Genomic DNA, 15,706 nt, shown 5'->3' with positions numbered 1-15,706 from the left:
CCTGCCCTCCCCCACTTGAAAAGCGTGGCATTTTGCCCAGTTCATCTTGGCCCCTGTCGCTTGTCCGTACAACCTCAACTCCTCTTCCACGCATCTCTCCTCTTCTTTCCCTTCCACCACTACTGTTAGATCGTCAATATAAGCCACCACCCGTACTCTTCCCACCCCTCCCCCCAACTCTACCCCTTCCAACTGCCTCCCTCCCTTCCCTCCCTTTCCCAACCTTCTGACCAACGGGTCAATTGCCAGCACGTAAATCAGAGGGCTCAAGGGACACCCTTGTCTGATTCCCGTGCGAACTTCCACCTTTCCTCCCTTCCATCCATTCACTAGTGGGTAACATACCGCCCTTGTGTATAACCTCTGCAGCCACCCCACCCACCTTTCCTGAACTCCCACTTTCCCCATCACTGCCCATACGTATTCTCTTTGGACTCTGTCATATGCTGTGGCCTGGTCCAACGCAATTACTTTCACCACCCCCTCCTTCTTCTTTCTCCCCACCTCCACCACCTCCCTTACTGTTAATGCAGCCTCCACCACCCCTCTTCCCCCCACCCCTCCCCTCTGTGCCTCACTTAACACTCTTTCCATCCCTTCTGTCATTTCGGCCACTATCATACTCGCTAGGACTTTCCTGTCTACGTTTAACAACGAGATTGGCCGCCAATTGGCCAAATCTTCTTTGTCCTTCCCTTTACTGATCAGTACCAGCCCTGCCTCTGCCCACGAAGGTGGCAACTTTCCTCTCGTCTCCCCTTCCCTAAACACCTGCAGTAACACCGGCACCACCTCTTGTTCGAACTCTTGATAAAATTCTGCCGGTATTCCATCTGGCCCTGGAGTTTTTCTCTTTCTCATCCTTCTTACTGCTGTTCTCACATCTTCCTCTGTCCATTCTCTCTGCTCTCCTTCTCCCTCTTCTTCCATCCGCTCCTCCACTTCCATCTCTTGTACATATTCTTCCCATCTCCCCCCCTTCGATCAAAATACCCTGCATAATACTCCTCTACCGTTCCCTGTATCCCGTCCTTGGTTACCTCTCTCCCTCCTTCTCTGTTCTTCACCGCCGTCATCTCTCTTCCTGCCTTTTTCGCCTGATAATTGACATAAATGTCCGGCGAAAACAACACCCCGCATTCTCTCTCATACCTTAAGGACTTCCACCTATCTCCTCTCACCGTCCTCATCTGCTGTTCCAATTCTTCTATCTCTTCCTCCTTTCCTCCCCTCTCCACTAATCAATCCCTCCTTCTCCTCAACTCCTCCTCCAACTTTGTCTGCTCCTTCCTCCTCCTCCCCTCTATCCTCTTGGCAAATGTCTTAATCCTCCTTTTTACCTCCTCCCACCACTCTCCCCACCCCTCATACCCATCTCTTGTGGTTAGCTGGTCGTCCCAAAATCTCCTAAATTCTGCCTTCCTCTCCTCCTCCTCCATCCATCCCGTCCTCATTCTCCACAGCCCTCTCCCCCTTTCCCACGACTCATTGTTTCCCACTTCTGCCCACACTACACAGTGGTCCGAGAAGCCTACTTCCTTTCGTCTTACTCTCCCTCTCCCATCCCCTTTCTTTACCACTATCCTATCAATTTGGCTCCTACATGTTCCCCTCCTGAAAGTGAACTCTCCCTCCCCTCCCCCTCCTAAATCCTCTAATCCTGCCTCCTTGATTATTTTCTCGAGCATTAAACCATCATATCCCACGCTCCTTTCCATCGCTCCGCTATCCTCTACCCTCCCGATCATATTAAAGTCCCCTCCCCATATCACTTGCCTCCCTGTATACAGGAAAGGCTTCAATTGCTGCAATAACACCTTCCTTCCCCTTTTACTTTGCGGCCCGTGTATGTTTACCAATCTCACCCGTCTTCCTTTTAGCTGCCCGTCCACCACCATTCCTCTCCCCCCTCGCAACTCCTCTACTCTATTTCCACCTCCTTCCCCTTGAACAGTATGGCTATCCCCCCATAATTCTCTCTCGCTAACACCCATATAGAGTGCCCCCATTGCCACTCCCTCTTTGCCCTATTCATGTTTTCTAACTCCCCGATCCTGGTTTCCTGCAGAAATATACAGTCCACCCTCTCTTTCCCTAAGGCTTCGTATACTATGCTTCTCGCTTTTACTGTACGCACGCTTGCCACGTTAATGGTGGCCACTCTCAATGCTCCGTCTGCCATTTTACTTTCTTCCTTCTTTTCTTCCCTTCCTCCCCTCTCTCCTGCCCTTCTCTTTTCGCTACCCAACCCTCCGTCCATCCTCCTTCTTCCTGCTCCTCTCCACTCCCTCCTGGCTCCCATTCTCCTTCTTCCCTCTCTTCCTGCTCTTCCTTTCCCCCCCCTTCCTGTCTTTCCTCTTGCCCTCCCTCCCTCTGTTCCTTCTCCATTCCCCCCCTCTCCTCCCCTCCCTTTCCTTCCTTCTTCCTTCTCACCGTTTCTCACCCTACCTCTTCTTCCTCCTCTTCCTCTCTCCTCTCCTGCTCCTTCTCCTTCTCTCCTCTCCTGCTCCTTCTCTCCTTCCTTCTCCTTCTCTCCTTCCTGTATTCTCTTCTCTTCTTGCTCCCTCCCTCCTCCTTCTCCTTCTTGCTCCATCCCTTCTCCTTCCCCTTCTTGCTCCCTCCCTCCTCCTTCCCCTTCTTGCTCCATCCCTTCTCCTTCCCCTTCTTGCCCCCTTCCCTCCTCTTCCTCTTCCCCCTCACTTCTCCCTGCTCCTTCCCCTCTCCCATGGGCCGCCTTTGAGCACCTGCTGTATGGGTGTCCCAATTCCCCACACAGGTTACAGCGAATATTCCCACACATTCCTGTCTCGTGCTCCGTGCTTCCACACTTTATACATTTCTTTACTGTGCAGCTCATGGCCATATGCCTGAAGGAGCCACAGCGGAAGCATTGGTGTGGCTGGCCCCTATAAAAACACTGTACTCTGTCTCTTCCTATGTAGGCCGCAGCTGGGATATGCCTCGGGACTTCCCCCTCCCTTCTTAACCTCACTTTTGCTCCCCAAGCCCCTGCCCACACCCTGCTGGGGTCTGGAATCTTTTGGAGCGGACTTATCATCTCCGCGTACCGGCTTAGCCAGTAGCTCAAATCTTCCCCTGCCAGTGATTCATTACGGACTAGTATGGTAACTGTGACCACTTCTTGCCTGCTCACTGGGATGGCTTGGAACCCCAGCCATTCCTCACTCCGCCTCTTCTTGTCAAACCTTTTCCAAAATTCTTCTAACCCTTGCATAGTTAGAAAACTAATATCGAAATCTATCCCATTTATCGGGTGTATGCAGGCGTATAAGTCTTCGGGTATAAACCCTAACCCAAACACCCTTTGGAGTACCTCTGCTCTTGACGGTACTTTGCCTTGCCCCACCCACCTCAATTGCACCACATTCCGTCTTTCCCCTTGTATCCCTCCTCTTCTCCCTTTTCCTTCTCCCCACCCTCCTCCCCTCCATCCTCTATTTCCCCTGCTGTCGCTCCTCTCCCCCTCCCCCCCCCACCACTTGGGCAAGATCTCCTCCCCGTTTCCCTCCCCCTCCCCCCACCACTTGGGCAAACAATCTCCCCCCCAGTCCCCTTCCCCCTCCCCCCCCCCCCCCACTTGGGCAACCGATCTCCCCCCCATTACCCCTCCCTTGGCCAATGCCCCTGGCTGCCAGTCTTTACTGCATCCAGGCACTTCTTCTCTCCTCGTATCTGCTGCTTTTATTGCTTCTACTGTGCCTGCTTTTCTTCTGCCGTCATCCGGCTCCACTCTCTCTCTTTGCACTCCTGCCTTCAGCTGTTTCTGGTCTCTAACGTCCTCCCTCCTCACCTCTTCGTCGGTCTGCATTGTCCCTTTACCGACTTTCCACGCTTCTCTTCCGCCTCTCTCTCCAGCATCCTGCGTTTGCTGACCGACTGTCTCTTTCTGTCTCTGCTCCTCCGCTCGCGGTGCTCTCCTTTCCAGCTCTCCGCTCTCCAGCACTCCGCTCCCATCCTCCTCTCACTCCGCCGCCCTCTTGAAATCTCCACTCCTCTCTCCCGGCTTTTCTCTGGAGTACCCGCTGCTTCTCCTCCACCACCTCCTCGTCCAGCTCCCAGATAACTTTCTGTCCCGGGTCTAACAGAGAGCAGCTCTCCTCCTGGCTCTCTCTCTGCACCCCTGTTTGCTGCAATTCGGGAAACAATAAAGGGCTCCATGCCCCTTCCACTTCACTACTTCCAATTGGTTTGTTTACTATACATTCTGTGCTGTGCTCCGCTGCACTATGTTTTGCTACACTTTGCTGTTCTGTGTTGCGTTTCACTGTGCCATTCTCCACTTTCTCCTTCTGACTTCTCCATCTTTCTCTGTGTTCAGACACTTCCCTCATGGGGTTATTCATTCTCTTCTGTAATGCTTCTATTTGTTCCCTCCTCCAGCCCATCTGTTTTTCCATCATTTCTATCTCTCTTACTTGTCTCTCTTTTTTTGGTTCAGTCTCTATTAATCTGACCATTACTTTAGCCAGCTTTATCCTTTTGCTTAAGTTCTCCCCTTCTTTCTCCATCTTATTGATGGTTTTAAGATCCTCCAAAACTTCCTCTGCCGTGATTTCTCTGTCTTTTACACTTTTTTCCCACAACTTGCTGGGCCTCTCCTCCTCCTCCTCTTCCCCGCCGCTCTCCTCCTCCCAGGCCTCCACCAACGATTCAGTCCAGCCTGCCTCTCGTGTCTCTGGGATTACTCCTCTTCGGCATTCCACCTCTGAGTTTTCCTCCCTGGATCCACACGCTTTCTCTGTCTGCCTGCCTCTGGGAGCCTCTTCACCCTGCCTGTCCTCCACCCTGCCTGTCCTCTTCACCTGCACCTTTCTTGCTGTCCACAGTCTGTGGCTCAGGCTTTCCTTTTCCATACATATTCAGGCCAGGGCCTTCCTGGCTCTTACCTTCTTTTCTTTTTCCTTCTCCTTTTGCAGGCTTCTGCTCAGCTTTCTCCAGCTCTCCTGGATACAGCTTTCTCTGCCGGCACTGTAGGCTCCTTCCTCACTAGCTGCTCCTGGCTTTTTGGGCCTTCCATGACTTACTCGTACTCCGAGGCCTATTAGGCCTGCGAAGCCTGGGCCTCAAGTAGTCACCTGGCCCTTCTGTCAGCTCTCAGTCCTGGGCTCCTCTCCTGCTTTACACAGTCACTCAGCTCTCCAAATACACAACCTTCCACCGCGGCTGCTGGCACCAGACTTGCCCTCCAATGGATCCTCGTTAAAGGATTTAGTTTAAATCATTTTTATTGGTTGTAACTGACAGATAAAACAGTTCCTTGTCCAGAATAAAATGATACATAGAATTGTCAACCAACAGGCTAAATCAACCTTTCAAAGTACAGTTTGGTATTTGCATTTTCTCCCCCTCCTTCCCCTCTATTGACCCTTTGGTGTTCCCTTTGTCTAAGTGCATTCTAATCTTATAAATGTAACAACAAACCATTAATTGACAGACATCTGTCTGAGTGCTTCCAGAATAAACTCCTTTAGTTAACTTCAAATTATATAGGCTCATGACTCATTTATATCTGAGGGAGTGCTCTTATCTACCTCCCTACCCTATCCATCCCTCCCTTGCCCTACCCTATCCACCCACCCCTTTATTCCAGAACATACTCAGTTGTGTTTGTAGTTTAGCACACACATAAAGTCGGCAGTTAAGGAAGTGGCATCTCCCCTTACTCATGCCTACCCGGTTTTCAGTAGATACGGTACTATCTTTACTGCTATCCATAGCCCCTCTATTTAGTATTGACTAAGCCCATGGAACAATGTGGAAGCTTCAAAAATTCAGCAATAGGCTTTGTGCCTTAACCGGAAGAGTAATCCAAAGCATTTCCCATTGAGCTTTAAACCTGAGACCCGCGGGGCTTTCTAAATCAGTCACCCCACACCTGTCTATTCTCATTTGTCGCACCATTTGTGCACGCCATGTCTGTAAGGGGGGTATTTCTTTTGCCCTCCAGAATTGCAGTATTGTGGTTATTCCAAAATATATGGCCATCTTTGCAAATGCCCTAAAACCCTCAGTGGCCTCTGCTGTTAGCTTAAAGCGGTTAAATAAAATTAGGGGATCATAAATGAGGGTGCAATTCCACAGTTGGTTTATTCCCGCTATGATCTGCCTCCAGAACCTCCCCACCAGGGGGCAACCCCAGAACATATGCCCCAGAGAAGCCGCCCCCTGATTACATCTGGGGCAGGCTCCTTCAGTATCAAAACCCGCTCTCCGCGCTCTGTGAGGGGATATGTGTGTTCTCAACAGCCATCTATATAACCTCTCTCTCTGGGGTATAGAAAGTCGTTGCTTATACATAGTTTTCAAATATGATCTACATTCTTCCTCTGTAAATGTGCAGCCCAGATCCCCTGACCATTCCCGTGCAATCTGTCTGAAATCTAGTTCTGCTGTTGTGTCCTTCAATTGTCGATGATGGAATCTTAATGGTATTGAGAGTTGCGCTCCCAGAGTAAACTCCTCTGAGAGAACCTCCACCACATCCTCCGTGAGGTCCGTCCACTCTAGGGAAGCAACATAGTGACTCAGTTGATGATATGCAAATTGATATGTCAGGGGGATCCCGTACCTGGTCTGGAGCTCTGAGTATGAGAGAATTTGTCCCTGTTCCGTGACTATGTGTGCCAGGTATATCATCCCTTTCTGCGCCCACCTACTAAAAATGCTAGCCCCTTGGCCTGGAGGGAACGCCGGGTTATCGCATATGGACAGCCAGGGGGACGTTCGGGCAGAGAAGTGATATCGTCTACACACCCATCTCCACGTTTCCCTGAGGGACTTCAAAAGGGGGTGCCTTCGGAACGCTCCAATGGGCATTGTCGTCCCAGAATGAAGTAGGTGACTAAAGTGTACGTTTGGGAACATCGACGTCTCCACTGGCATAATGGAAAACTCAGATGTCCCTCGATACCAATCATTTATGTGTCTCATGGAACTTGCGATTGCCAGGAATTTGATGTTCATGAGTCCCATGCCACCCCCCTCCCTTGGGGCTGTCATCAAATGATATGGAATTCTCGGTTTCTTCCCCTGCCAGAGGTACTTTTGAAGTAGACGTTGCAAAGACTTTTCATCCTTGCGTTTTAAAAACAATGGCAACTGTTGGAAGACGTATAGCCATTTGGGGGCAACCATCATATTGAACAGCGCTATTCTACCCCAAATTGTAAGTGGTAATTCCCTCCACATAAACAGCTTATTTCTAGTCATCTCCATCAACGGGCCTATGTTCTCTTTATATAGGGAGGCCCCATCTCTAGTTATGTACACTCCTAGATATTTCATTTTTGTTGTCTCCCATCTAAGTGAAGTCTCTCCTTGCCAGTCTAATTTTATGTCACTATCCATGGACATCGCGCAGGACTTAGAGAGGTTAAGGCCAAACCCTGATAATTGCCCGTACTCCTTAATCAGTGCCAGGGCAGTCTTAAAGGACTCTTGCGGGTTAGTTAATACCAGTAGGACGTCATCAGCATAAGCTAAGGCTCGAACTTCTTGTTCTCCTAATTTCACCCCCTTAATTCCCGGGTCTGTATTTAGTAGGCGTAATAATGGTTCTAATGTAAGATCAAACAAAAGCGGGGATAGAGGACAGCCCTGTCGCGTTCCCCTACCTATTGGGAACCCCTCTGAAATCCCCCCATTTGCCGTGACATGGGCTTCCATACCGGAATATAGGGCCCCTATGATTTGCTTCATTTCTGCAGGGATTCCTATCCAGTCTAGTATGCAAAACAGGAAGGTCCACTCTACCCTGTCAAAGCCTTTGTGGCATCTAGGCTCACCAGTATCCCAGGGATCTCCTCATGCCGACACCTTGCCATTGTCAGTAAAACTCTTCGAATATGTGTCACCGAGTGCCTTTTAGGGATAAATCCCACTTGTGTAGGTTCAATCACACTGGGCAGACACGCGTTGAGCCGAGTGGCCAGGATCTTTGCTAACAGCTTGCTATCGACATTAATCAATGAGATAGGCCTATAGGATTCGGGCTCCTCCTCACATTTCCCCGGCTTCAACAATAGTGATATAGAAGCAGTGTTTTCATGCAATGGGAATCTTCCCCCTCGAATTACCGCCTGGTGATATTCAAATAATGGGCATAGCAACTGGGGCTGAAGTATTTTGTAAAATTCTCCTGAATACCCATCCATCCCGGGAGCTGAGAAAGACTTTAGCCCTTTTATTGCTTCAGACAGTTCTTTAAGCTGAATGGGGGCCTCTAGACCTGTTATTTCAGACTCTCCCAATTTTGGCATTTTTGCCCTACCGAGAAAGTCATTTATAGGGGCCTCCGTGGTTGGCCGATTGGCCCTGTAAAGGCTACTGAAATGCTCCTGTAATATTTGGAGGATCTTATCTGGGTCATTAGTAAGGCCTCCCTTCTTTTCCTTCAAGGCCGATATTGTTCTATTTCCTTCCCGCTTTCGAACTATCCGGGCCAGCATACCCCCTGCTCTGTTTCCATATCGATGGAACTTGTATTTTTGGAAAGTTCTGTTCTGCAATGTTCTTTCATTCAATAGGGAGTTTACTGCGGCCTGTATGGACAGATAAGCCTCTCTAGTAGTCTCGGATTGCCGTTCTATATACTGACGTCTAGCATTCCGTAGCCGTCTATTCAATTGTAAAAGGCTAGCTGCATTCTTTTTCCGTTTACTTGCTACATATGCTATTAGATCCCCCCGCAACACTGCCTTTCCAGCACACCAAAACAACTGTGGGTTCGTTTTGTGGTCTTTATTGAACAACTCATATTCTTCCCATTTTTTCACTAAGAATTTTTGAAAAGATTTATCCTTTACTAGGTGGCCGGGGAACCTCCACCGTCTGGTCGGCTGAAAGCCTCCTGGGGCCTCCAGCTCCAACCATACGGGGCTGTGGTCAGATATCAAAACCTCCTCTATTTTCGTGTCTCGTGCACAGTGAAACAAGGTTGCTGAAATAAATATGTAGTCTAATCTTCCCCATGTCCCATGGGCCCTGGACCGGTGTGTGTAATCTCTTTGATCCGGGTGTAAATTTCGCCATGCGTCCACTACAGATAGAGAATTGGTGAACTCACTTAACATCATTGATCCCCTCCGGCCTTCCACTCCCCTGCCGCCCTCCCCCGAATAATCCATCTTGGGGTCTATGGATATGTTCATATCCCCTGTTACAATCAGGTGCTTGTCTTCGTATGGTATCAGCCTCCTCAACAACCCGGGGAAGAAGGAACTATCTGGAGGGGTAGGAGCATACACATTCAGTAAATATAACTCCCTCCCTTGTAACCATAACTTAACCAGTAGGAATCGCCCTTTGGGATCGTGGAGGATCTTTTCTGCCTTACAGGCCAGTCGGCGATGAATACATATTGCCACTCCTCCCCTTCGCCCGTCTGGGGATGCATATATTACCTGTCCTATCCACCCCTGTTTAAGTTTTTCATGCTCTGCTGCCGTCAACTTTGTTTCCTGCAAACATGCTATGTCAACATTGAGGTGTTTTAAGTGTGCTAGAATCTTTTTCCTTTTAATGGGAGACGTGATGCCACCCACATTCCAAGTGACTATTTTACAGTGTGTGATTGTGTAGATTTGCTTTTATTCCAATATGTATTCTTGAAGAACTTAGCCCCTGGGTCCCAGCCCTTCCCCAGTGGCTTTATACTCTTTCCTTCCTCTATAGACACACAATTCTTATGCATTCCTTCTTTTTGCCTAACCCGTGTGTGTGACCTTATTCTTTTAGCTCTGGAACACCCTCCCCCCCTGAGACCTTGATTCGTTCCAGGTCTCCGTCTTCCCCTCCCCGTATCCCTCCCATTGCCTGATCCCCCCTCCCTTCCAGCCCTTGTCATGACTTCTATGCTTCCAGGTGACATATTGCCGCTATGAAGTTTCCCCTCCCCCCCCCACCCCCTCTCCCCGTTCTTAATGGGAGCTCCCCCCCTTTTTTGATCGGGTCAGTTCTAAAATGGCCCTTGAACATGTAAACTCCCTTCACCAATAGTCTTGTCAGTCAAACATATATTACATTATCACTTTATCTATGTAACTCCAGTAAATGTCTCACCCAACCTGAGTAAATCACATCATCGAGTCTTTCTCTTATACTTGCAAAGGTTACGCAGGTCATCATCAAGAGTCCTCTGTTCTCACAGTCAGGTTGGTGCAGCATCCAGTGCCTGTAATTCAGTGTCTATAAATTGTTGAGCCTCTTGGACTGATTGGAAGGAGCGCCATTTGTTTTCATGCTGGATCTTTAAAACAGCTGGGTAAAGCAGCAAGAATCTTGTTTTCCTGTTGACCAATGTCGTGCAAAGCGGATGAAATCTGCGCCTTTGTTCTTGCACTCCTGCGGAATAATCCTGAAATATTCTTATCTGGTTTCCGTCATATCTCAAGGTGTCTCTCTTTAGACGGAAGCCCCTCATAATTTCTTCTTTGTGCAAGTAATTGTGGAACCAATCTGGGTCTTTGTTGTCCTTGCTGCCATCGGCCTAGTCTGTGTGCCCTTTCAATGCACAGTTCTCCGTAACTATCAGACAGCCAGTTCCTTTTTAAGCCATTGCTCCAACACGTGTCCCAGGGTTTTTTCTGGGATTGCTTCTGGCAGGCCCACAATTCGCAAGTTGCATCTTCTTGCTCTATTCTCCATGTCTTCGATCTTGTCTTGCTGTGCTTTGAGTTGCTCTACCATCCGGGTTATATCCTGGGTGTTCTGTGCTCTGGTATCTTCCAGAACAGATATTCTGCTTTCCGCTTCTCCCAGCCTCCTTACCGTTTCTGCCATATTAGCTTCCATAGTGCTCATTTGGCGTTCTAGCAAGTCAAATCTGGGGTTAAGTGCAGCACTTACTGCCATAGTGATTTGGGCCAATTGTTTTTCAGAAAAGTCCCCAAGTTTTTCAAGTTTTCCTTCCGCCATTTGTGCCCCTGCGGGTACAGGAGAATTTTTCCCCTTGTCATATTTGGTGCCACTTCTAGTTGTGCCAGCAGATTTAGGCCTCAGGTACTGCTCCATGCAGTCTGTGTTTCGCTCTGCGTTGAGTTTTATGTGCCTGCACTGCGAGGTTGGCTCTCTTATCTGGAAATGTCCGATGGACCGAGGACCCTATGTCCAATGTGCACTGTTGTTCCACCTTCTGTAACAGTTTAAATACTATGAGCAGGGTAACGTTCTCTTTGATTTGATTCTTTATCCAACGTATACTATAGAATCAATCTGCGCTCAGTTCTTCACCCTTGCTCGCAGTTGTCTTATCTATGGAGTTCCGGGTGATTGTTTCAACAAATTCTTTAGCTTACCCCAGTCACCATTGTGTCACTGCTTCTCTGTTACACTGTGTTTGACTTATTTTCCCTTCCGGCTGTGGGAATGGTGAATGACCGGGCTCTTCGAGTCGGGGGGGAGCAGCAGGGAGGAACTATCGCTCGGTTGCCTCTACTTTTACCGGCTGTCTCTGCTTCTGCGCTCGTTTCCTTACCAGGCCGCCTACTGCCGCTTATTCATGCTGCCGCTTATTCCTCTGCCCGCTCTGAAATTCTTTCCGGCCGCCATCTTGAATCGCGGCGCACGCGGTGCAATTAACTTCGGCCACGGTTTTGTGGGGCACATCAGCGGGTTCCTGCCTGTGTCTCCGTGCTCTCGGGGACCTTATGCAGCGTTGTTTGCCGCGGGTAAGCCCCGGTAGGCGGGGGGATGAGAGGATCCCTCGTGCGGCGTTGCGGAGCTCTCTAATCGGCGGCCATCTTCCCGCTCGGCTCCGCCGGAAGTCTCGTTAAAGGATTTAAAGTGTACTCATTCCAATTACAGGGCCTCGAAAGAGTCCTGTATTGTTATTTTTCATCACTACCTCCCCGAGTCGGGAGTGGGTAATTTGCGCGCCTGCTGCCTTCCTTGGATGTGGTAGCCGTTTCTCAGGCTCCCTCTCCGGAATCGAACCCTGATTCCCCGTTACCCGTGGTCACCATGGTAGGCACGGAAAGTACCATCGAAAGTTGATAGGGCAGACATCCGAATGGATCGTCGCCGTCACGGGTACGTGCGATCGGTCCGAGGTTATCTAGAGTCACCAAAGCAGCCAGGGGGGCAAGCCTCCGGATCGGTTTTGGTCTAATAAATGCACGCATCGCGGGAGGTCAGCGCTCGTCGGCATGTATTAGCTCTAGAATTACCACAGTTATCCAAGTAACAGATGGAGCGATCAAAGGGACCATAACTGATTTAATGAGCCATTCGCAGTTTCACTGTACCGGTCGTGCGTACTTACACGTGCATGGCTTAATCTTTGAGACAAGCATATGCTACTGGCAGGATCAACCAGGTAGCCGCCGCAGCGCCGGACGCACCCCCCCCCCAGGAGAAGGGGGACGGCCAGAACGGCTCCGGCCCGGCCTCCACTCCACAGCAGAAGGCCGGCGCCTCTGCGCAGCTGGCGGCAGGAAGGAGGTGTCAGCACGCGGGGTTCACCCGACAGGGAACCTCGCCCATGGAGAGAGACACACATCACCGGCAGCCAGAGGAACGCATTTCACCCGGGAGGGGCGCATGAGAGGGCAGACGGGCCCAGACCCCGCTCCCAGAGAGCTCTCGGACACCTGCACGGAGACTGCCGGACACCTCGGCCTCGCCCGAGACCGTGGGCTACCCTCAGAGGGAGCCCTCCCCAGAGGACCCGAACAGGTAGGGAGAAACCACATCGCCTGAACACCGGACTAGCCGGCCCGCGAGGGAGCTCCCCGTTCGGGTCTGAAGTGCCAAATCGATCGGTGGGCATGAGAGAGGAAAAGCAGACAAGAAGGAAAAAAATCACTCTCGCCTACTGGAAGAGAAATAGAGAAACAAAGAGTCTAGTACAGAAACAGGCAGGCACGCCTCTCTGCCGCCACACTGTCAAAACAAAAAGTCAGGGCTCTCACTCTGAAGTGGGCATCCCAGGCTTTCGTTCCAACCTCCCAGAGCAGGTCCTAGCCCTCATTTGTGCTGCTTGGGAGCGCCCCCCGGTGGGCACACACCAGGGGCAGGAAGGTCCCGCTCGGGGAGTCCAGGGACAGCCCTCGGAGGGCTGTCTGGCTCTCTGGACCTTCTCTCCCCTTGCTGGCGCCTTCCATGCATGGCCATTCTTTCTGTGGCCCCTGAGCGCCCTCCGCAGCTGGTTCTGACGGCGGCGGGCAATGCCCTTCTGGACTAGCCACGTGCAGGTCCCTCTGAGCCCAGGCAGGCTTCTCGGTCGAGGCGCCCCGGTCGGCGGCGAGCACCACCAACATAGTAATCCGGAGAAACCTCTCCGACCTGTTGGAAGGAAAAGTCGCCCCCCCCCCCCCTCCCCTGGAGGGGAGAGTCTCGGCTTTCCTAGCCAACCCTGTGGATCTGCTGCCTGCCTGCAGGGAAGCAAAAAAGAACCCTTTCCGACTTCCATAGCGGGCGCCCTCCGGTGGCCACATGCGGTATTGCTCCCGGTCAACACTTTGCTGAAATTTTGCAAAGAGCCATCGAGAGCACCGGGGATGCTCCCGCCGACCCTCCCGTTCTGTTGCCACGCGACCAAGGGGTGCGACGTCTCGTTGGTTAACGGTCCACAGGCGGCACAGGTGCGGAGGAAAGGCGATTACAGTGTGCCATGGAGCAACGCAAAAGTAAGACTTTAACCTTGTGTGAAAGAATAGAAGTGCTGAAGAAATTAAAAAACGGGCAGAGCCAGGCATCTATTGCCCGAGAATATGGTGTGAACCCCAGTCAAATTTCGCGAATCTCGAAGCGGGAACACCAGATTCTGGGAGACTGGCGAAGCAACAGAAACCCACAACGGAAACGTAAGCGGGCGGGAAAGGCTGAGGAGGTTGAGGAGGCTCTCCTTCGGTGGTTTTCACAGGTCAGGAGCAGACAGTTTCCTGTAAGCGGTCCGCTGCTCATGGAGAAAGCTGGCCAGTTAGCTGGCTGGCTGTCTTGGGCTAAATGAGTTCAAAGCCACTGTCGGGTGGCTGGAAAGGTGGAAAAGAAGGAACAATATCACATTTAAGAAGCAGCACGGTGAGAGGCAGGATGCTGATGACTCGGGGGCTGAAAATTGGGTGGTGTCGGTCCTTCCTTCCATCCTGAACGAGTATGCACCTCGGGACATTTTCAACGCCGATGAAACCGGCCTCTACTGGCGGGCCATTCCTGATGGCACACTGGCATTCAAGCAGGCCACACCTACGGGAAGCAAAGCGTCCAAGGAACGACTGACCATCCTCCTATGCTGCAATATGGATGGGGGTGAGAAGCTGGAACCCCTGGTCATCGGGAAGAGCAAACAGCCCCGTTGCTTCAAGAACGTGAAGCGGCTCCCTGTGTCATACCGGGCGAATGCCAATTCGTGGATGACTGGGAACCTTTGGAAGCAGTGGCTAAAGGATTTAAACACCAGAATGAGGGCACAGAAGCGTCCCATTTTGCTGCTCTGCGACAATTCTGCTGCTCACAATGCTCCTGCCAGGCTGTCTCATGTTAAGCTGGTCTTCCTGCCTCCAAACACTACCTCGCTGATCCAACCATTGGATCAGGGCATCATAGCCAATTTTAAAGCCCATTATCGTGCTCTTCTTCTAAGGCGTCTGATGGGCCTTATGGACGGACAGACTGGTGATAACAAACGTGCCATTGAACTGTCCCTGTTGGATTCCCTGCACCTGCAGAAAGAAGCCTGGAATTGGGTCACACAGGCAACCATCATCAAATGCTACAGGCGGGCACGCTTTTTCAAGGATGCGGGCAGGGACCAAACGGATGCAGCCATGGCCAGCGTGGCAGATCAACAAGCTGCTGACATCCCAGCCGGTCTTAGCAAAGAGCAGTTCCACCGATACGTAGCTGTCGATTGCAGTATACAGACAGCCGGTGACAGCACGGATGTCGAGCTCTGCGCCTGCAAGCAGGCAACGGCCACTGATGAAGCAAGCGATCAGATGAGCAGCGAGGCACCGATCCAACAACCTCCTGCCATTTTCGCTACAGCACTGGAGGGTCTCAGCACCATTAGGGCCTACCTGGAGAACACTGGGTGTCAGAGCTATGAACGATTTTACCGTCTGGCAGACTTAATCTACGAAACCCAAAGACACCGTAGTGTGCAGAGGACTATCACTGACTATTTTAAGAAAGCCAAATAACAGAGACTGTATTGAGTGTACATTTAATAAACAGTACTGTTCCTATGTTTATCAGATGTCAAGCTTCTTTGGCTCACAACGGTTAAGCGCACGCTCCTGTTAACTGCATCTATTTCTTCGGTCCCAGGCCCTTGCACTTAAGCGGATTGCACTGTATATATATTCACTTTCTCCGAGGACAAGCAGGCTGCTTGTTCTCACATGTGCCCTAGCAACTAGGCTCACTCAAAACAAATAACATTGGTCAATTGGGCCTCGCAATGGCGAGGACATAGCATAGATTGACCTGAAACCATAACAACTAACTGAAAGTGCAGCCTGGAACGGAACAAAAATGGGTCTAGGGGGGTGGAGTTGGATTCTAAACCCCGAACAGATTCTGCAGCACTGACTGCCCAAACCGACTGTCGCGTCGGGTATCCTGCTGAAGGCAGTAGTGAGATGTGAATGTGTGGACTGATGACCACGTTGCAGCCTTGCAAATCTCTTCAACAGAGGCCGACTTTAAGTGGGCCAATGACGCAGCCATGGCTCTAACATTGTGA

General features: G+C 50.8%; 1 protein-coding gene across 1 annotated transcript; it reads left to right on the top strand.

Moving 5' to 3' along the window:
* The first annotated feature begins 13,630 nt into the window (after positions 1-13,630).
* LOC115464624 (tigger transposable element-derived protein 4-like) lies at positions 13,631-15,161 on the top strand. The gene is made up of 2 exons (XM_030194988.1): positions 13,631-13,882; positions 13,971-15,161. The coding sequence occupies exons 1-2, from the start codon at positions 13,631-13,633 to the stop codon at positions 15,159-15,161; spliced, it is 1,443 nt and encodes a 480-aa protein (XP_030050848.1).
* The last annotated feature ends 545 nt before the right edge of the window (positions 15,162-15,706 follow it).

The sequence above is a fragment of the Microcaecilia unicolor genome, chromosome 3 (assembly GCF_901765095.1).
Source record: "Microcaecilia unicolor chromosome 3, aMicUni1.1, whole genome shotgun sequence".
NCBI classification, from domain to species: Eukaryota; Metazoa; Chordata; class Amphibia; order Gymnophiona; family Siphonopidae; genus Microcaecilia; species Microcaecilia unicolor.
Note: the sequence above shows the minus strand (reverse complement) of the source record. Positions and strands in the feature narration are given on the sequence as shown.